Raw genomic sequence first — 21,025 nt, forward strand, 5'->3', positions numbered from 1 at the left:
GTTGTTATCACACCAGCTTTGTATGTTAGCATTTTATTCATTCAACCAACACCATGAGCTTTGGTTTCCTCACCTGCAAAATGCAAATACCTATCTTTACTGAGTTGTTATGAAGATTTCATTATTAATGGACATTCAATAAACAGCAAGTTCCTTCGAGGGCTAAGCACTGCACCGGGCCCTGAAGGCATTAAGAATGTAAAGAAGTCCTGTTCTGAAGAAACTCAGAATCCCTAGGAGCACCTACAATTCTTGGTAAGCTTCAACTGTTTTTTCCTGGTATCAAACAGGAAGGGAAAGTTCAAGAGAAAAGACTGAGGTGTTTCACAAAAAGCTACGTTTATTAACATAATGTATTCTAATATGTATCAAAGTTTCAAGCAGATTATTTTGAACCTCAAATAAGAAATCACAATATTTAGTATTAATTAAAAAGGAAAAAAAGGTGGTAGTTGTCATTCATGGGATTTAGTCCAAAATGAAAATGTAGAAAACATTTATTTTGGTGGATCTGTGTTGATGCCGTATTTCTCCTTGAGAAGCTTCAACTGTTCCTCCTTCTTCTTTGTGTCCATCTTCTGAAATGCCTGGAAATGTGGTAAGCACTAAAATTAAATTACCAATCTACAGCCAAATGAATTTCATCAATAGCATTAGCCAAAAAAGAAAGTCACAGTAGACATATATCATCACAGTACAGTTCTACACTAATTCTCAAATAAGATCACTACACAATGAGTACTTTGCTATACTTACCCTGTTGGCATTATAGTACAAAACCACAAGGTATCTGTTACAAACATTGAATCCCGATAGGTGATCACACGCATTCTTGGCATCAAAGATGTCCTCATAGACCACATAAGCTGTTCCTCTAGTTTCAGGTGTGTTCCCCCTGGAGAGTTAAATCCAACTTAATTAAGATATACATTTACCTGAGCATTGATAGTTGACTTACAGAACTGTCTTTTAAACTGGTAACTGTCTTTTAAAAACAGTAAATTGAAATATGTTTTTAGTTAAGTATTTTGAAATCAACCTGAAACCATTAGAGGAAATAAACACGGGTAGACATACTGGATAAGCTTGTAATTTCTTGAATTAGGTAATTTTGTTCTTTGTTTTTATCTTAAGTAAAATATCTATAGGTCAAGCTGACTGTCACATCAGGAATACTAAGAACACAGCTACTACACAGAGCAGCCTCGCGAGTTGTGGGGACTACAGGTGCTCTTGCCACCCTGACTGGCTCTACATTGTCTTTGTTTTGTTTTGTTTTTGTTTTTGAGATAGAATCTCACTCTGTTGCCTAGGCTGGAGTGCAGTGGCACAATCTCAGCTCATTGCAACCTCTGCCTCTCAAGTTCAAGTGATTCTTGTGCCTCAGCCTCCCAAATAGCTGGGACTGCAAGCATGTGCCACCATGCCCAGCTAATTTTTGTATTTTTAGTAGAAACAGGGTTTCATCATGTTCCCCAGGCTGGTCTCAAACTCCTGACCTCAAGTGATCCGCCTGCCTCAGCCTCCCAAGGTGTTGGAATTACAGGCATGAGCCACCGCACCCAGTCTATATTCATTTTTAATACAACTCAAATGCTAATGCACAATACAGCTGTGTGGCTAGGGAGAAGGGCTAGGCTTCTGCAAAGATGGGAATGGAAGTGTGCTTGTGGATAGGGTTATCTGTGAGCCAGGGCAGAATACTGGAAGGTGGCTGGAAGTGGAAGCTGACCTTACTTATGGATACGAGGTTGCTGTTAGTGTAGGTATTCCTGGCCACTTCCTTCCTTCATCTCACCAACTTCCTCAGGAGAGGTAGAGAAGTTTGAGGAGCAACAGAACGCTAAATTGCAGGCAGCAGATGGCCATGTGACTGTTAGTGGAGACAATGGGTAGAGGTCCCACTCAGTTCAGGCTCTGGGTGACAAGATGGCCCTCTTGCCTCCATCTGGGTTCCAACCACCCAGTGCAACTGTGGAATGAGGTTTAAGACTGTGGGCTGACTCTCCATCTGCCACAGTCCCTACATAGGGTTGAATAAAAGCAGTGGAGCCATGGGAAGAGGAGGTACCTGCCTAGACTTGATCTAGGATAGGACTACAGTCTGGGCCCTGCTCAAGCTTGTGCTTCCTGTAAAATTGAAAAGGAATAGGGTACTGGGGGTGATTGGAGGGTGCCACTGTCAATGAATGCGCTCACTTTGTCAGGTTGTGTGGGCCTGATGAGGGGTTTTAGAATGTTCTTTAGGCTCTGGGAAGTCTTCACAACTTTCAGACTTTTGACTTTTAAAAACTTAACAAGATTTTTAGTTCCTTAAGAGCAAAGGTGATCTTATGCGTACTTCATTTACTCCTTTAGTGCCACGCACAAGGCAGACGCTAATACGCCTTTGAAAAGTGGAGATCTACTTTCTCCTATCAATTCTCTCACACACACTTTGTCCAGGAAGCTCAAAACAAAACAAAACAAAGCAACTCTCTTTCTTCCTCTTATATCTTCTTAGGAACTAGAATAGGGATAGACACTAACCCCACTTTAAAGACTCTCCATCTTAAGTGTCCCAGCCCTAATTATCAACCTCATACCTTGAGAGCCATATTGTAATTTGAACTTTTAAAAGCATGTATCTGTAGCTACCATGTATTGGACACTGAGCTAACATTATTTTCTTATTTTTTTGAGACAGAGTCAAGCAATTCTCGTGCAGGTGTGTGCCACCATGCCCGACTAATTTTTGTATTTTTAGTAGAGATGGGGTTTTGCCATGTTGGCCAGGCAGGTCTCGAACTCCTGGCCTCAAGTGATCCACCTGCCTCAGCCTCTCAAAGTGCTGCAATTTTCTTGACTGGCATTAAAATCTTAGAGTAGGAATAAGAACACCTAAGCATATAACTTAGCCTCTGTGAGCTTCGGCTGCTTCACGTGTCCAGTGCCATCAGGCTCTATCACATGCCCTACCTTCCATATGGGTTTAATAATCAAAAGAGGTAACAAGTATGAAAGAGTTTTAAAAAGCACAAAGTACCAAGTGTCTGCTACATGCCAGGTAGGGTCAAAGCAAATCATCCTGATTTGACTGGGACTGTCCAGGTTTTAGCATTGGAAGTCCAGTGCCCCAGAAAATCTCTCAGTACTGGGCAAACTGGGATGGTTGGTCACCCTAGTGCCAGGTGCCAGGTATACAATAAAGCATGATCATAGTAATGGAACAGAAAAACAGCTGTTCTCAATCTATAATTTAGACCTAAGCTCCTGTACCCTAAACTTCTATTGACCTATTCAACACATACAGACTATGTTCTTTCTGTGACAGGCATTAGAAATACAATAGTGAAAAAGACAAGCATCATCCCTTCCTTCAAGCTTATATTCAGGCAGTAGAAAGACATTAAATAAATATGAAATCATTATAAATCCTTTTTTTTTTTTTTTTTTGAGACGGAGTCTTACTCTGTCGCCCAGGCTGGAGTACAGTGGCGTGATCCTGGCTCACTGTAACCTCCGCCTCCTGGGTTCAAGTGGTTCTCCTGCCTCAGCCTCCTGAGTAGCTGGGATTACAGGCATGCACCACCACACCTGGCTAATTTTTGTATTTTTAGTAGAGACGAGGTTTCACCATGTTGGTCAGGCTGGTCTCGAACTCCTGACCTTGTGATCCGCCCATTTCATCCTTCCAAAGTGCTGGCATTACAGGCGTGAGCCACTGCACCCAGCCCTGAAATAATTATAAATCTTAAGAAATGTTTCGGCTTGGCACGGTGGCTCATGCTTGTAATCCCAGCACTTTGGGAAGCCAAGGTGGGAGGATCACTTGAGGTCAGGAGTTCAAGACCAGCCTGGCCAACGTGGTGAAACCCCATCTCTACTAAAAATACAAAAATTAGCCAGGCATGCTGGTGGGTGCCTGTAATCTCAGCAACTCAGGAGGCTGAGGCTGGAGAACCACCTGAACCTGGGAGGCAGAGTTTGCAGTGAGCCGAGATCGTGCCATTGCACTCCAGCCTGGGCAACAAGAGCGAAACTCCATCTCAAAAAAAGAAATGTGTCGGCCGGGCGCGGTGGCTCACGCCTGTAATCCCAGCACTTTAGGAGGCCGAGGCGGGCGGATCACAAGGTCAGGAGATCGAGACCATCCTGGCTAACACAGTGAAACCCTGTCTCTACTAAAAATACAAAAAATTAGCCGGGCGAGGTGGCAGGCACCTGTAGTCCCAGCTACTCGGGAGGCTGAGGCAGGAGAATGGCGTGAACCCCGGGGAGCAGAGCCTGCAGTGAGCTGAGATCGCGCCACTGCACTCCAGCCTGGGCGACAGCGAGACTCTGTCTCAAAAAAAAAAAAAAAAAAAGAAATGTTTCATAAAAGAAGTAGAAAGCTGTAACAGATAGGGAAACAGGGAGCTACTTCAGCTAGGGTGGTTAGGGAAAACCCCTCTGAAAAGGTGACACTGAAGCTGAGACCTGAAGAATGAGGAGGAGCCAGGCATGAGATGAGCTGGTGAAAACCATTCCAGATACAAGGAAAATAGAAGCACAAAGGTTCTGAGCTGCTCTGCACTCTTCTGAAGATGCCTCTGCTTTATTCCATGTCCTTTCATTTTGGCTTTCTGAAACATTCTCTAACTTCACTGATTTAAGCATCCCTTAATTGAGTACTATCAATAAATTTTATAATGTCCTAATAAACCAATCACAACCACTTTTTATATTATTCTTCTATTTTCGTTTCTTTTGTTGAAACAGGATCTCACTCTGTCGCCCAGACTGGAGTGCAGTGGCGTGATCTCGGCTCACTCACTGCAGCCTCAGCCTCCCAGGTTCAAGTGATTCTCCCACTTGAGCCTCCTGAGTAACTGCATTACAGGCGTGTGCCACCATGCCCAGCTAATTTTTGTATTTTTTTTGGTAGAGATGGGGTTTCACCATGTTGGCCAGGGTGGTCTCGAACTTCTAACCTCTGGTGATCTGCCTGTCTCGGCCTCCCAAAGCGCTGGGATTACAGGTGTGAGCCACCACATCTGGCCTATTCTACTATTTTCTATATTATTCATTTAGTATACATGGGGTGCTTACCATGTATCACACAAGTGCTATCAACACAAAAACAAAAATACATGGTACAAGCCCCGGAGGAACTCACAGCCTGCCCAGGTGACAGATGAGTATAGAGACAACAGCAAAACCATGTGTTAACCTAGGAGAGACACATGGAAATGCTACGGGAGCAGAAGAGTGGCTAATGTACACTGGGAAGGAAAACTGATAAAGTACCTTCACAGACACTGTGTAATTTCACCCAAATTAAAATTCTTTTAAGACAGTAGGTTAGGAAGACTGTATTTCATAGATAATTGAAGCCCAGATAAGGTTAAATATTTTCTCCAGTTTCGTAAGAGTAGGCAAGCCAGTATTTGAACCCAGGCCTTACAACCAATCCATGCTACTTCCACATTAAAAGCTAAAAGGCCACCACCCGGATTATCTCATACATGAAGAGAAAACCAAAAAAGCTAGGCAACTAGTCACACACATGGCTAGTAACAAGGCCTGAAGTAGAATATTGTCTCTTGATCCCCAAGTCAGGGATTAGCCATGTTGGCCAGGCAGGTCTTGAACTCCTGGCCTTGTATACCATTCTATATCTACAGCAGGGTTTCTTAACCTAGAGTTCATGTATCCCCTGAAATATATGCAACATGTGTGTGTTCTTCTGTGGAGGGGGTCTAAAGCTTTTATCAGATGCTCAAAGGACTGAGACCTCCTAAAAAGGACAGCTGGTCTAAAGTGAAAGTGAAAGTGATGATAGGAATCATTTCAGTGGATGAAAACTTGATTGCAGTGGGGTGAAAAGATGGTGGAAGTTGAGAAAATAGAAACAGCAAAGACACTCTGTCTATGAGTTCTCATTTAAATAGGAAGCAGGGAAATTGGATGATAGTTGACTTTTTTTTTTGAGATGGATTCTCACTCTGTCGCCCAGGCTGGAGTGCAGTGGCACAGTCTTGGCACTTTCACTTTCATCCCTATCTGAGTACCAATGATCATGTATTTCCAGCTCTTGGTTTACTCTCTGGAGGGACAGTGTCATTCAAAAGGAGGGTCCTCAAGACCTCATAGTCCTAAAGCCAGGAAGGAGCTCTCAAGTCATACAAGACGGAATTCTGACTAGAAATAAAAGCTTTATATGTAGTCATTACTGTGGTAAAATAATAATTTTTTTAAAATAAAAACTTTAGAAATCCTTTCAGATGGACTCTTAAGTCACTGGCCCTTTCATATGAGTTCGGGTGTCAGAGGCTATGGTACTGTGTAATGGAGAGGTTCAGTTTAGAGTCAGAAGATTTTACCACTAAGCACTGTAAGATAGAAAGGTACTTTACTCTCAGGGCTATAGTTTTGTTGATCCAAATAAAAGCACTTATTATGGTTAATGGTATTCAGTAGATGTCCAGTAAACATCACTTGAAGGTATGAACCCCAATCTTTATATTAAACTAAAACGTGAATGCTTGTAATTAGATGTTTTCCTCTATACTTTAAAATCTTCAACTGAAAGAGCTGTAGTTGAAAATATCATTTTTTTCTGTTACTTTTATACTCTTTTACTTAGTTTATCCAGAAATTCTGGGGTTATTTAAAGAGATAGTGATGATTGTTGAGAAAATTATAGAGCTACTGCATACAAAAAACATAGTGTAACAGCTAGCTTTACAAATAATAGGTATGCAATAAATGTTAGTTCTTTCCCTTCTCAACCGGTTTCCTCAAAGCATTCATTACTATTTCAATGAATGCTTTGAGGAAACTCAAATCCTCTTCTTGGCTCTCATTGAGCTGGATCATTAGGGTCTCAGTAGGTTTTCTCCCCCCTTCAAAAAGATCTCATCTGTCTGATCTCAATCTGCTAGTCTCAAGGCTCTTGGTAAGGGTTGTTGCACTGCACACAGCACAGGGTGGCCTCATCGTCAGCTATAATTCTGAGACTACAGATTATGCTATCATTTTCTTTAAATGACTCAGTAAGACTCACACTCTGATTTGACGAATAGGTCCATATTTCCCAAATATATCATACATTTCTTCAGCTGTGATTTTGTATGGCAAATTTCGTATATACAATATCCGATTTACTTCAGGTGGAAGTCGAATCTAAAATGAGAAATAGGTATTGTTATTATAAGTAGGGGCAGAAGTGCTACCATTTAAAAAAATTCTTAATGATACATAATGATAAAAAGCCAAGAATAAGAGGTATAATTTGATGTTTCTGAAAATGGGAAGATCTTTGAAAAAGCAACAGAGGCTGGGTGCAGTGGCTCGTCCCTATAATCCCAGCACTTTGGGAGGCAAAGTGGGAGGATCACTTGAGCCCAGCAGTTTGAGACCAGCCTGGACAACATAGTGAGACCCCCATCTCTATAAAAATTTAAAAAAATTAGCCAGGCATGGTGGTGGGTACCTGTAGGCCTTCGCAAACCTTACCACCGTCACTCCTGCTAACACCTGAGTTGGGCTGTACCCTCTTCCCTGCCCATCCCAGGAGATGACCCTGATTCTTGTTTCTTGGAGAAAACAGACATGACCAATTGAAATACTTTTCATCTATATCCAACTACTTTCCCTCTATTACTACGCCAACCTTCATCTACTCAAAACCTTCACTTCTGAACTCAACCTATCTTTCTTCCATATCATGTTTCGCACACTCTGCTGGATGGCTCCCACTGGCATAAAAATACACCTATATCACACATCTTTTAAAAAGTCAACTATCTGGCCGGGTGCGGTGGCTTATGCCTGTAATCCCAGCGTTTTGGGAGGCCAAGGCAGGTGGATCACTTGAGGTCAGGAGCTTGAGACCAGCCTGGCCAACATGCAGAAACCCTGTCTCTACTAAAAATACAAAAATTAGCCGGGCATGGTGGTGGGCACCTGTAATCCCAGCTACTCAGGAGGCTGAGGCAGGAGAATTGCTTGAACTCAGGAGACAGAGGTTGCAGTGAGCCAAGACTGTGCCACTGCACTCCAGCCTGGGCGACAGAGTGAGAATCCATCTCAAAAAAAAAAGTCAACTATCATCCAATTTCCCTGCTTCCTATTTAAATGAGAACTCATAGACAGAGTGTCTTTGCTGTTTCTATTTTCTCAACTTCCACCATCTTTTCACCCCACTGCAATCAAGTTTTCATCCACTGAAATGATTCCTATCATCAAGGTCACCAAAAGTCTCCATTTACATAGCCAATGGTCAATTGTCTGTCTTTTCTTTCTTTCTTTCTTTCTTTTTATTTATTTATTTATTTTTTTGAGACGGAGTCTTGCCATGTCGCCCAGGCTGGAATGCAGTGGCACGATCTTGGCTCACTGCAAGCTCTGCCTCCTGGGTTCACGCCATTCTCCTGCCTCAGCCTCCCGAGTAGCTGGGACTACAGGCGCCCGCCACCACGCCCAGCTAATTTTTAATATTTTTAGTAGAGACGGGGTTTCACCGTGTTAGCCAGGATGGTCTCGATCTCCTGACTTCATGATTTGCCCGCCTCGGCCTCCCAAAGTGCTGGGATTACAGGCGTGAGCCACCGCGCCCGGCTGTTTTTTTTTTTTTGAGTCAGGGTCTTGCTCTGTCTCCTGGGCTGAAGTGCTGTGCAGTGGCACAATCGTGGCTCAAGGCAGCCTTGAATTCCTGGGCTCAAGCAATCCTCCCACCTCAGCCTCCCAAAGTGCGGGGATTACAGGCATAAGCCACCTCGCTTGGCCTAACTTCATCTTACACCTCTAAGCGTTTTACAGTTGACTAATCTCTTTTTTGGGTTTTTTTTTTTTTTTTTTTTTAAGTTTCCATAACACTGCACTCTCAAACACTAGAATGTAAGCAGGAGGACTTGTTTTATTCACTGCTGTATTCCCAATACGTAAGACTAGTGTCTGGCACATAGTGGCTGTTCAATAAATATAATTGATGAATTATGTCCCACATGGCAAGCAGAATACATAGTAGGTGCTCAAAAAAATATTGTTTTAATTAATATATTAATGAAGGATCCGAAAAGCACCATGATCTGAGGGGAATCCCAGGCCCTAGTGAACCATTAAGTTAGTTGAGGACTCTTCTGCGCTATCGACTTTAAGTCAAGAGATAATCCTAACGCCAGGTCCTTAGGTGCAGGTCAAGCAAAGAGGCTATAGGGGTAACACTAGCACTGACACAAGGGTACAGACTGAGGAACTCTCAAAAGGGGTGGGGGCAGAAATGTGGCTCAAGGAGCATATCTCTGAGGATGGGGCCAGGATAGTGTCTTCGCTGACAGGATAGGAATTCTGGAGTTCTCCGCTCTGGGGACGGAGGAGGGGCAAGAATGCTCCCGATCCACGCCGCTAAGAAAGTCAAACCCGAAGTTCTCCCACCCTCCGCAGAACACCCGATACTCACGTTCGCCCTCTTGGCCGCTTGCATCGCCATCTTGGCGGGCTGATGAAGTTACCGTAGCAGATACTGAAATTCCTCCGGACACCTCCGGAGCTCGCTCGGCTTCGGGCGTTACACCGCGTTAGATGCAGGACATCAACATCCAGGACCCACCGGAAGCTGTTACAGCGGAATAGCGCCGTCTTACGCTGAGACGCGCTGACGTAGCAGCTCCCTTCGAATAGACTCCGGGGTAAAACCGAGCCTGAGCGAGACTCGAGGCCGGAAGATGGAAAGGCGAGAGACCAAGATACTTCCGGGCTCTGTAGCGTAAAGGGCGGGGCGTAGCCTCCAAAAGGCGAGATGTTCCGGTCGGGGAGGCCCTGAGCAGAGGAACCCGAGTGGAGAGGGCGGGGCCTGAGGAGGGCGGAGAGCTGGGGCGGGGCCCAGGTGAGTAACTGGGGCGCGAAGGAGGCGGGGCTTGAGCAGGGTTATGACAGGTAGGGCGGGACCCAGGTGAGTAGCGGGAGGGGGCGGGGCCTGAGGAGGGTGCTGAGAGCTGGGGCGGGGCCCAAATGAGTATCGGGGAGGGAGCCAGGCCTGAGGAAGGCGGTGAGCTGGGGCGGGACCCAAGTGAGTAGTGGGAGGGGGAAGGGCCTGAGGAGGGTGGTGGCGGCGAGGCGGGGCCCAGATGTGTAGCGGGAGGTGGTGGGGCCTGAGGAGGGCGGTGAGAAGTGGGGTGGGGCCCAGGTGAGTAGCGGGCGAAGGCGGGGCCTGAGGAGGACTGTGAGCTGGGGCGGGACCCAGGTGAGTAGCGGAAGGGACCGGGACCTGAGGAGGGTGGTGGAGGTGCGGCGGGGCCCAGATGTGTCGCGGGAGGTGGTGGGGCCTGAGGAGGGCGGCGAGAGGTGGGGTGGGGCCCAGGCGAGTAGCGGGTGGAGGCGGGGCCCGAGGAGGACTGTGAGCTGGGGCGGGACCCAGGTGAGCAGCGGAAGACACCGGGGCCTGAGGAGGGTGGTGGAGGTGCGGCGGGGCCGAGAAGTGTAGCGGGAGGAGGTTGGGGCTGAGAGTGGTGGAGGTGGGGCGGGACTCAGATGTGTAGCCGGAGGTGGTGGGGCCTGAGGAGGGCGGCGAGAGGTGGGGTGGGGCCCAGGTGAGTAGCGGGCAGGGCCGGGGCCTGCTGTGGTGCCCACTGGTTGCGGGGCGCGCGGGCAGGTGCGGGAGGTGGTGGGCTTGGGCCTCTAGCTGCGCGCAAGGCGGAGTCTGCGGGGTTCTGGCGGCTTGTGTCACGGCTGACGCTGTAACTATACCCAGAATCTCCGTCCCTGGAGGGCCCTCAGGTTGAGCCTCAGCTGATCGGGCCTCTGTAATCCCCCCTGCGACGCCCGTCCGGACTCCCACCTCAACCCCGCCGCAGCGGCCCCAGTCCGCGTGCCACCCTTCCAGTTCACTCTTTATTTCCTTATATCAGCTTTAAACGGCTCTGGAGGAAGCACCGAGTTTCTTGCCTGTCTATTGTGAATCTTCTCCAGGTTTGCTCTGGAAAGGCCTGGGGTGGCCGCGTCCTGTCCTGCCCCATCCTCCTTCACTGGGGCAGTTCCAGGACGATCTTGCCTAGGTTCTTGTTGGCCTCCATGTACTTATGGGCCTCCTGGATTTCGGTCACTGGGTAGATTCTGTCCAGAACCGGCAGCAGACGTTGGGGGCCCTCCGTGGAGAAGTGAGGCAGAATTTGCTCCGTGAAAGCATTCACCAGCATTTGCTTGTACTAAGACAAGGGAAAGGAGATCATCAGCCTGGGGAGAGAGCCTCACCCCGCCCTCCTCATCCTCCTCAGCCTTCTTGCTTTCTCTGAAACCACATATCTGAAAAAGCACACAGGGACACTTAACCCCTCACTTCCTAGCATGTGTGTGAAATACCCTTGAAGGAGTCATGTGCCATCTCAGAATATGTCTGATAGGTATATTGTTTATTTTGAGGTGAAAGCATTGGAGAAATTGTAGTTTCAGAAAAGGCTAGCTGACCTGTATCTTCTTGCATGTAGCAAGTCATAAAGATTCCTCTGGGAGGGGTACCCTCCCCATACTAGGGCAAAAAGCCCTTATCACCAGAGACTGGAAACGGGGCTGCAATGGAACTGAATAAATACACTTAAGGAAGTAACCCTTATCTTCCACTAGTTTTACACCCCCCCACCCCTATATATCTCCTAGTGACTTCCCTAGAAATTTACTATCCCTAGCCAGATTTTGTCTTATTTCTTCTCAAATTTATTGTTCTTTGTCTAAAAATTACAAAAGCATCTTAACTTTGGCCAAATCACTTGAGCCTGGGAGTTTGAGATCAACCTGGGCAACATGGTGAAACCCTGTCTCTACAAAAAATACAAGCCAGGCATGGTGGTATGCCTTTAGTCTTAGCTACACAGGAGGCTGATTGTGCCATTGCACTCCAGCCTGGGTGACAGAGTAAGACCCTGTCTCCATAAAAAAAAAAAAAAAAAAAAAGTACATGCTTTTCTCCTGTCAATCTGCTGGTATCAACTTGGTTTCTAGAGCCAGCCAGAGACCACATAGGAGCTAAAGGGGGGTTACAGGTTATCTCTGGCTCCCTTGTACCTCCAAATGTGTAACTTCTATTCTGTACCAGATAAAGACTGAAGCCTGAAGTAAAATGTTAGTGTCACTGACCACTGACAGCCTAAGAATTGTTTTTAAATAAAGTGTCTTTACCCAGGAGGCAGCCACAGATAGGACTCATATAGGCTTAGTGCAAAAGGGATGCTTAAGCTCTCCTGTCCCTCAGCCAGTGCAAAACCCTATGGTGGAAACATTCCCAAAGCTGGTACCGGCTAGACTGCCAGATGGAATATTTCAGGAGCATATAATCTTTTTTTTTTTTTTTTTGAGATGGGGTTTTGCTATGTTGCCCAGGCTGGGGTACAGTGGCTATGCACAGGTGCAATCATAGTTCACTGCAGCCTTGAAACTCCTGGACTCAAGCAATCCTCCGCCTCAGCCTTCCAAGTAGATGGGACTACAAGCGAGTGCCACTGTGCCTGGCATGGAACCTATAATCTGTTGAAGGCCAAGGCTTACTTATTTTTTACTCACCTAAGAGCCTTTCTTAGCACACTGAGATGAATTCTGCCTTTGAAAACAAAGTCTTGGAACTACCCAAAATACTTCCTAATATGGTCAGTGCTTTGTTCATTCTGTTAGAATGTTCAGATAATGTGTGAAGTATCAGCTACACTTCTTTTCATGATACTGAAGCCTCTACGACCAATCTGAATCAGTTCTCTGAAATCGGGTTCCCTCTTTATCTTCAGAGGGGGAGGTTTCTTCATGGAAACTAACCTCCCTAACCTAAGGTAGAGCTTCCTTTTTCAGGGTAATGTAAATGAACCACACTTTTCTTGGTTAAATCACATGTTTTCTTTTCATTCGTCACTCACCTTATTGTCCCTAGATCTCAGCAAACTGGTGATCAGACTTCCTCGCTTAAAAAGTAGCTTTGAAAACAGGGGCCCATTGATGTCACCTCCTCCCATCAGACCATAGAGAACCCAGCGACCATCAAGAGCCAGGCAGTTGACATTCTTCTCCCAGTAGGATCCGCCTATGCAGTCTAGAATAAGATTAACTCCAGCACCTTCCATAGGAAACAGATTTGTGATGCTAGTCAGATATAGAAAGCTTGGTGCAAAATAAGATACCATAGTATATTCGTGGATTATGGATATAAATAAATACAGATGCAAGTGGTAAATCTATAGGTTGGAATTAGAAACACTGCTTGAAGAACTGTTGTAAATGGAGTTTAGATAGCGGAACTCTATCATAGCATGTGTGAAGTTCACCCTTTATGATGCGTAGCTACAGCAAGAGGGAAATGGGGCACCATGACCTAGAGTCTCCTCTCATGCCAAAATAAGTACAGTCCCACTGACACCCAGGCACGATTGAGAACAGAATACAGGAGGCCCAATCTAGGCTAGTTGTTCACATAGAAGTTAGGAAGTGTCCGCACTGGGTTATTGGAATTATAGGCTTTCTAGCTTTGATTTCATCTCTCCTTTTCTACTCATGAAAAACGGAGGCCAGGCATGGTGGCTCATGCCTGCAATCCCAGTACTTTGGGAGGCTGAGGCAGGCGGATCACCTGAGTTCAGGAGTTCGAGACCAGCCTGGCCAACATAGTGAAACCCCGTCTCTACTAAAAATATAAAAATTAGCTGGGCGTTGTGGCGCGCCTGTGATCTCAGCTACTCAGGAGGCTAAGGCTGGAGAATCGCTTGAACCTGGGAGGCAGAGGTTGCAGTGAGCTGAGATCAAGCCACTGCACTCCATCCTCAGTGACAGAGCGAGACTCCATCTCAAAAAAAAAAAAAAGAAAAAAGGAAAGAAAAATGGAAAGGGATGAGCCAAAAATAGACACGTCTGGCTTTGGAATACAGAGGTGTGCACATCTACTCACTCATTTAGGGTGCTACCACCCAACCCTACCATGGCTGGCTCCAAACTGGTCTCTGCCTCCAAGCCTCCTGTTAACTAAGTGTGGAATGGCTGGTTGGGAAGAAAAGGTGCTGGATAATTCCAGACCAAGTCTGCATGGTCTAAAGTGTGGATGAATCTTATCTCTTGCAAGAATGTACATGGAAACCATCTTAGATCTAAATATGACTGTCTGTCTCCAGTGGTCAAATACCATAGTACTAGAATTTGGCTAGGGCAGCTGTTGTGCACTTAGCAGAGGTAAGACTGATACACAGCACTGGCAACTTTGAGACTGGTGGGGCTTTTATTTAATCATCTCTTAAATTCCTGCTGAACTGTAAAAGCAGTTGTTTACCTTTGGTGAATTTCAGCGTTGCTTCAGAGAAATCCTCTTCTTTGTAATTGAATCCAGCAGCTGCTCCAAGCTTTTCTGCCATTTGAAGCTTCTGCTGGGAGCCAGCTGTGACCAGAGGAATAGCTCCAGCCATCCGGGTGAGTTGGATAGCAGCTGTGCCCACACCACTCAATCCTGCATGGATTAGCACATAGTCTCCAGCCTGAACATTTCCTGTGACAGAAAGTACAGGGTTCTCTTTACTTTGCAATTGCTACACATTCCCCACACAGGCATATTCTATCAAGATCACCTGGTCGTTGCACTAAATGCCAAATCAATCTTTTGCTTTTCCTTTTTTATTTGGTGGGGTGGGTGTGGGCTGGTGGGGGTGGGACGCTGTGACTCAAATACAAACCGTCTTGTTCTTTGGAGAAAGAAAAAGAGCATATTGACAGATCTTTTCTGTCTTATTGCCTCTGGCTAAAATGGAAAACAGCCTTTTGAAACAGGGCTATAAGCAGCCACATCCGTAATCTCTATTTCACCTATAACACCAAAATGCACATCTCTGACCTACACCTGAATAAGTAAGAACAACTACCATTCCCATGGTCACCACCGAAAGCCCGTCCTTCTAGAGTCTGAAACTGGCCTCCAGCTGGTCTTCTTGATCCAGGCAACACACAGCCACCAGGCTCCTCTTCCTAAGATGGCACTTGCATTATGTTACTTCCTCCTCAAAATGTAAAGTGCTTCTCCATTAGCTTTTGCATTGAATCCAGACAGCTTGATATTCAAGGACACCATGATCTGGCCCCAGCCTCATTTTTCACAAATCACAATAGTCATCCTTTACTACTGAGTGCAGTGGCTGGTCTCACCTTGATACTCTTTCTTTTTTTGACAGTCTCGCTCTGTCACCCAGGCTGGAGTGCAGTGGCGCAATCTTGGCTCACTGCAAGCTCTGCCCCTCCCCCGGGTTCATGCCATTCTCCTGCCTCAGCCTCCCGAGTAGCTGGGACTAGAGGCACCCACCACCACGCCCGGCTAATTTTTTGTATTTTTAGTAGAGATGAAGTTTCACCGTGTTAGCCAGGATGGCCTCGATCTCCTGACCTCATGATCCACCCGCCTCAGCCTCCCAAAGTGCTGGGATTACAGGCATGAGCCACCATGCCCAGCCTACTCTTTCTTTTTCTTTGAGACAGAGTCTCACTCTACCGCCCAGGCTGAAGTGCAGTGGCATGATCATGGCTCACTGCAGCCTTGACCTTCCTGGGCTCAGGTGATCCGCCCAACTCAGCCTCCTGAGTAACTGAGACAACAGGCGTGCACCGTCATGCCTGGTTAATTTTTGTATTTTTTGTAGAAACAGGATTTTGCCATGTTGCCTAGGTTGGTCTTGAACTCCAAGGCTCAAGTGATCTGTCTTCCAAAGTGCTACGATTATAGGTGTGAGCCACTTTGCCTGGCTGATACTCTTTTTTTTTGAGACGGAGTCTCGCTCTGTCACCCAGGCTGGAGTGCAGTGGCGCAATCTCGGCTCACTGCAAGCTCCGCCTCCCGGGTTCACGCCATTCTCCTGCCTCAGCCTCTCTGAGTAGCTGGGACTACAGGCGCCTGCCACCACACCCGGCTAATTTTTTGTGTTTTTAGTAGAGACGGGGTTTCACCGTGGTCTCGATCGCCTGACCTCGTGATCCGCCCGCCTCGGCCTCCCAAAGTGCTGGGATTACAAGCGTGAGCCACCGCGCCCGGCCTAGCTGATACTCTTTCTTAGGCCACCTTGGCATGCCTTATGTCCTTCACAAGTTTACCCACCCTTCAAAGCCTTCCAAAAAGCCTTCTGATTACCCTTGTCCACACCATCTTTACCCATCTCCAGCTTCTATTGTCATCTCTGTACCTGCATTAAGTCATAGACCATGTGACTGCCTGTCTCCAGTGGTCAAATATCATAGTACTAGAATTTGGCCAGGGCAGCTGTTGTGCACTTAGCAGAGGTAAGACTGATACGCAGCACTGGCAACTTTGAGACTGGTGGGTCTCAAAGACCCACCAGACCGCATTCATCAGATGAAACTCTATGGTCATCTGATCTTATGCATATGTTGCCTTCTCAGTTACACTGCACTGTCTAAAGGCAAAGACCAAGTCTTAGATTCCCTTATGTGAGTTCTTGACTGGCCTCTGTGGGATTGAGGAGGAATAAATGAGTCAATTGGTCCCTTCTGTTACACTGGGACCCCAGAGAGAAGCTCAGCATGATTTTGAGAAGCTGGGACTGCTGCTGGGCCTCCGGTGTTAACATGTACATAGGCCTCCTATCTAGTGTTATCCAGACCTTCTATCTGCTAACTATGATTCTCAGCCTCAACATTACACCCTTTTAACATGGTTTGAGGACCTGACAGTACAGGTGGTACAGCAAGGCCTGGGAGTGCCCTGGAGGATTGCTGGGATTCAAGGTGGCTGATTTATGAAGGTGTTGAGCCACATTGTGTGGAGTGAGCATGGAGGCCTCCTCACCCACAAGATGTAACAGCTGGAAGGCGGTGAGCCAGGCCTCTGGGATGGCCGCAGCCTGGGGCAGGGTCAGTCCCTCTGGGATAGGCATGAGGAGCCCTTCGGGGACAGTGACATACTGAGCCTGGCCCCCACCAGGAAGCAGAGCCATGGCTGTGTCCCCGATCTTCCAGTGTCCCTGGCAGCCAGGCCCCAGCTCTACCACATGTCCAGATGCCTCAAGTCCCAAAATGTTGCTGGCTCCTGGAGGTGGGTCATACTGGCCTTGTCTCTGCAGAGAAAGAAGTGCACTAAGTGGTGAGCATGATCAGAAATCTGTATGTCACCACCCCTAGCCCCTCTTCCAATATCCCCTCTTTTTTTTTTCAAAAATAAATTTCAGGATAAAGTCAGGTTTTTGTAAGTAAGGAGAAGAAAAAGGAGAGGCCATTAGTTTTATGCAAATAAACTGGAGGTCACATGATCAGTGGATGTTATAACTGGTAGAGTCCTTAGCTATTTACCTCATCTGAACCCCTTGTTTTACAGATGGAGAAACTGAGTCCCAGATGGGAAATAATAGTAGTGGGATTAGGAACCTTGACGATGGTTCCCATGCATCAAGCGCTAGGCTCTGTGCTCACTCACCCCAGTCCTCAGAAGTTGTAAAGCAGAGGGACTTAACCAGGAGTGTGTGGCAGAACCACCTGAGGGGTATTTCAAAGTACAGGTGCCTGGGCCCCCATCACGTTTCTTTTGTGCCCCAGGGGATTCTGATGCACATTTCTGAATGACCCCAACCAATGCAGCTGGCCCAGGTCAGTAAATCAGTAGCAGACAGAAGAAAATTCTTAAGAGTACTGCCCGCTGTCAGCTCTGGGACTCTCAGAATGGAAAGAGTTAAGAGGTCTTTGGAGCCCCAAAGACCTCAGCTTGAATCCCAGCTCTTCTGATTGCTAGTGTCATGGCCTTGGGTGTACTGTTTAACCTCGCTGACCTTAAGTTTCCTTATCTGTAGAATAAAGATGGTGAACAGGGTAGCCTGGGGAGTAAGTGTGCCCACACCCCACAACAATGTTAGTTCCGCCCTCATCTGGAGGCCTGAGTGGCTATGGATTAGCTCGGGGTGGATTCTGCTTTCCAAGTACTCCCTCTTGTTTTGTATGAACAAAGAGGGCGCCCTGGGTTTAGGTCTGGGAAGCCCCAGCGCAGCTGCCTGCTGGGTGTGGAGCGGTGCACGCCTTCACGTCTGGTCAGTGTCCACTGAGTGCTGTTGAGAGGGAGGCTCTGGAGTCCCGCCCGCCCCGGCGCGGCTGAGCCCTGGGTACCTGCATTAAGTCCGCCCGGTTCAGGGCGCTGGCTGCCACCTTCAGGAGGACTTCACCTTCCCCCGGGCTCGGCTTGGCCACCTCCTTCACGTAGAGGTTTTCCGGTCCTCCCGGCTTGTCAAAGTGCACGGCTAACATGTTGTCTGAGGACACAGGGCAGGGCAGGGCAAGGCAGGACAGGGCAGGACAGGGCAGGACAGGGCAGGACAGGGCAGGGCAGGGCAGGGGCCGCTGTATCCTCGCGGAGCAGCCCAGTCTCAGGCTGGCACCGCGGCGCCCCCTGCCGGCCAGCGCCTCGCTGCCCTGGTCTCCCGCGGACCCGGCCTCCGCCCGAGCTCCTGCCTGGGAAGTCCTCGGCCGCCTCCAGACCGATCCCACCCGGAACACAGATGGGAACGGCGGGAAGTGGGATGGCGGTACAGGGCTGGATGCGGCAGAGCAGGACAACGCCGAAGAGGATCAGGCAAATCACACTCCCTCTGAGTTGGAAGCCCCCAGCCCGACCCGGGTCCCCGGCGCCCGTGTGAGTTACTTACTCCTGGCCCGGCTCCCCTCCCATGCACCAGGCGGCGCCGAGCAGTTCTGTCTCCTGCGGGTCCTGGTGGCAAAGCCGGAGCCCCAGAGCCCCAGGACTGCCTCTGCCTCCACCGGAATGGACGGCTGGGCTTGGAGTAGCTGGAGGGGTGGGGCTAAGCAGAACCACCCTCCCTCTCTTTCATTTCCTCCTTCCCCCTTTAAAACGCAAAGTTAGAAGCAAGCAAATCAGATTTTCTTGTCCTTTTAGCCTCTGGAAAAGAGTCTTTCTCTCAGCTTGACAGAAAGTACGATTCTAGCTCTCACTGCAAGGAGAGGAAACTTCCTTCTCTCTAGGGAAGAGACCCAACCTCTTGGCGGGCGGATTGGTCCATTTTCCAGGCATGGCCAGGCTTTTGGCACGTTTATGTAACAGGCTGGCATCCCGCCCATCTTGAGCATGGGTAGGCAAGCTGGGTGCTGCTAAGAGAAGAGAAAGGAACTGTTGGGAGTGGGGGTGGGGAAGAAAGGCAAAACGCAGTCCTGGGATCCTTATCACGCCCCTCCTCCTGATAGTCCTGGGGGAGAGGTTCAGCCCCAGGAGAAGGATGCTGGCGATTTTGACTGGGTAAAAGCTGTATCCGTAAGCAACATGAAGGTTTCTCAACCTCGGCGCTATTGACATTTTGGATTTCGTTGTTGTAGGAGATCGTCCTGTGCATTGCAGGATGTTTAGCAGCATCCCTGGCCTCCTCCCACTACATATCCATAGCACTCCTTGTAAATTCCTGTTTTAGTAAGAACCTCCCATCCTTGATATCTGATCACCCTCAATATGTCATCCTCCACCATCCCCCAAGTGATATCCGACCACCCTGGCCTGTCTTCAGTAAGAATCCTGTTAGGTCAGTTTAGATAGAATCCCCCTTACCCCTGATGCCTCTTACTAATTTTCCAGCCACTGACCCCCCACACTGCTCCTTGGCTATACATTCCCACTTGTCCATGATGCATTCAGAGTTGATCCCAACCTGTCTCCTCCACTGCAAGAACTCATTGCAGTGGTCCCTAAACCTGTAGTGATGGTGCTAAATAAAGTCTTCCTTAATGTGCTTTAACAAGTATCATTGAATAATTACTTCTTTAACACAACAGAGCAAAAGCCTATAGAGATGGAAATAATAAAATGATGGGACTTAAGGAAAAATTCAGGAGACCCTGCTATGAGAATAATAGGAACTTTAGGTCGGGCGTGGTGGCTCATGCCTGTAATCCCAGCACTTTGGGAGGCCGAGGTGGGCGGATCACGAGGTCAGGAGATCGAGACCATCCTGGCTAACACGGTGAAACCCCGTCTCTACTAAAAATACAAAAAATTAGCCGAGCATGGTGGTGGGCGCCTGTAGTCCCAGCTACTCCGGAGGCTGAGGCAGGAGAATGGCGTGAACCCAGGAGGCAGAGCTTGCAGTGAGCCAAGATCGCACCACTGCACTCCAGCCTGGACGACAGAGTGAGACTCCATCTCAAAAAAAAAAAAAAGGGAATTTTAGAAGGAGGAAGAGGAATGGATGAAGAAGATTCAATAGTTAACCAAATAAAAGAGTACAGTTTTCCTAAATTCTACCAGATTATACGGATTGAAAACATTCACTAAAGGATGGATTCATAAGAACAAAAATGCATGCCTATATTTTATAAAATTTCAGGTTCTAACGTGTGGAAAGAATAAGTTACTCACAATTGGTTAAAAAACAAAAATGGCTTCCCTCCCTCCCTCCCTCCTTCCTTCCTTCCCCACCCCCTCTTTCTCTCTCTCTCTTTTTTGTAGTGTAGGGGTCTAATTATGTTGCCCAGGCTGGTCTCAAACTCCTGGGTTCAAGCAATCCTCCTGCCTCAGCCTCACAAAGTGCTAGGATTACAAGTATGAGCCACTGTGCCCACCAAGTTTCTATCTGCAATCTGGAAGCTAGAAGAGAGTAGACTAGCCTCTATTGACTAGAAGAAAAGCACTGTAACTCAATATACCCCATTAATATATAATTCACTTGTTAGGGCAAAAAACATGTCTGAGGATGTATAAGGATTCAGAGACACATCATCCGGATACGCATCTGTCCAAAACTGAGGAAAGGTTTGAACCAAATAATAAATATCCTAGAACAGAGGCAGATGGAAAGGAAATAGTTGTAAATAACAAACTTTGCAAAAATCTACACTAAAGCTGATTGGATTAAGAAAATGGAATGGATTAAGATAGATGGGGAATGTGTAATGTAAGTGCTAAATAAGAACTTTTAAGATGCAAGGAGTTACTTTAAAAAAAAAATCTAATAATACCAACCACTAAATATACTAAAGTATCCCAGCAAAACTAGTAGTTGAAAGTGCCTAAGATTTTATCTTGGTGAGCCCTTGGTTGATGTAATCTTGCAGTGTGTAA

The 21,025-nt window shown here is 47.2% G+C and overlaps 3 protein-coding genes across 5 annotated transcripts in view; 1 reads left to right on the forward strand and 2 right to left on the reverse strand.

Moving 5' to 3' along the window:
- Positions 1-320: 320 nt before the first annotated feature.
- Positions 321-9,686, reverse strand: SF3B6 (splicing factor 3b subunit 6). Its single transcript, XM_003270577.3, has 4 exons — positions 9,425-9,686; positions 7,028-7,146; positions 757-895; positions 321-587 (listed from the first exon to the last, which is right to left on the reverse strand). The coding sequence occupies exons 1-4, from the start codon at positions 9,452-9,454 to the stop codon at positions 498-500; spliced, it is 378 nt and encodes a 125-aa protein (XP_003270625.1). The 5' UTR covers positions 9,455-9,686; the 3' UTR covers positions 321-497.
- A 1,154-nt stretch (positions 9,687-10,840) lies between these two features.
- TP53I3 (tumor protein p53 inducible protein 3) lies at positions 10,841-19,092 on the reverse strand. Of its 3 annotated transcripts, XM_012497717.1 has the most exons (6): positions 18,609-19,092; positions 18,073-18,215; positions 16,769-17,036; positions 14,258-14,470; positions 12,861-13,057; positions 10,841-11,168 (listed from the first exon to the last, which is right to left on the reverse strand). In XM_012497717.1, the coding sequence occupies exons 2-6, from the start codon at positions 18,208-18,210 to the stop codon at positions 10,986-10,988; spliced, it is 999 nt and encodes a 332-aa protein (XP_012353171.1). In that variant the 5' UTR covers positions 18,211-18,215; positions 18,609-19,092; the 3' UTR covers positions 10,841-10,985. The 3 variants fall into 3 exon arrangements, with proteins under 3 accessions (XP_012353171.1, XP_003270624.2, XP_030656116.1); XM_003270576.4 differs by having other exon boundaries at positions 18,073-18,930; XM_030800256.1 differs by lacking the exons at positions 12,861-13,057; positions 18,609-19,092 and having other exon boundaries at positions 11,041-11,168; positions 18,073-18,357.
- The window catches only part of FAM228B (family with sequence similarity 228 member B), an 88,554-nt gene continuing 81,843 nt past the window's right edge, over positions 14,315-21,025 (forward strand). The window contains exon 1 of the mRNA XM_030800252.1: positions 14,315-14,394. The gene's annotated coding sequence lies outside the window, so the exon portion shown is untranslated. The remainder of the gene's footprint in view (positions 14,395-21,025) is intronic.

The sequence above is a fragment of the Nomascus leucogenys genome, chromosome 19, assembly GCF_006542625.1.
Source record: "Nomascus leucogenys isolate Asia chromosome 19, Asia_NLE_v1, whole genome shotgun sequence".
In the NCBI taxonomy this organism is placed as follows: Eukaryota; Metazoa; Chordata; class Mammalia; order Primates; family Hylobatidae; genus Nomascus; species Nomascus leucogenys.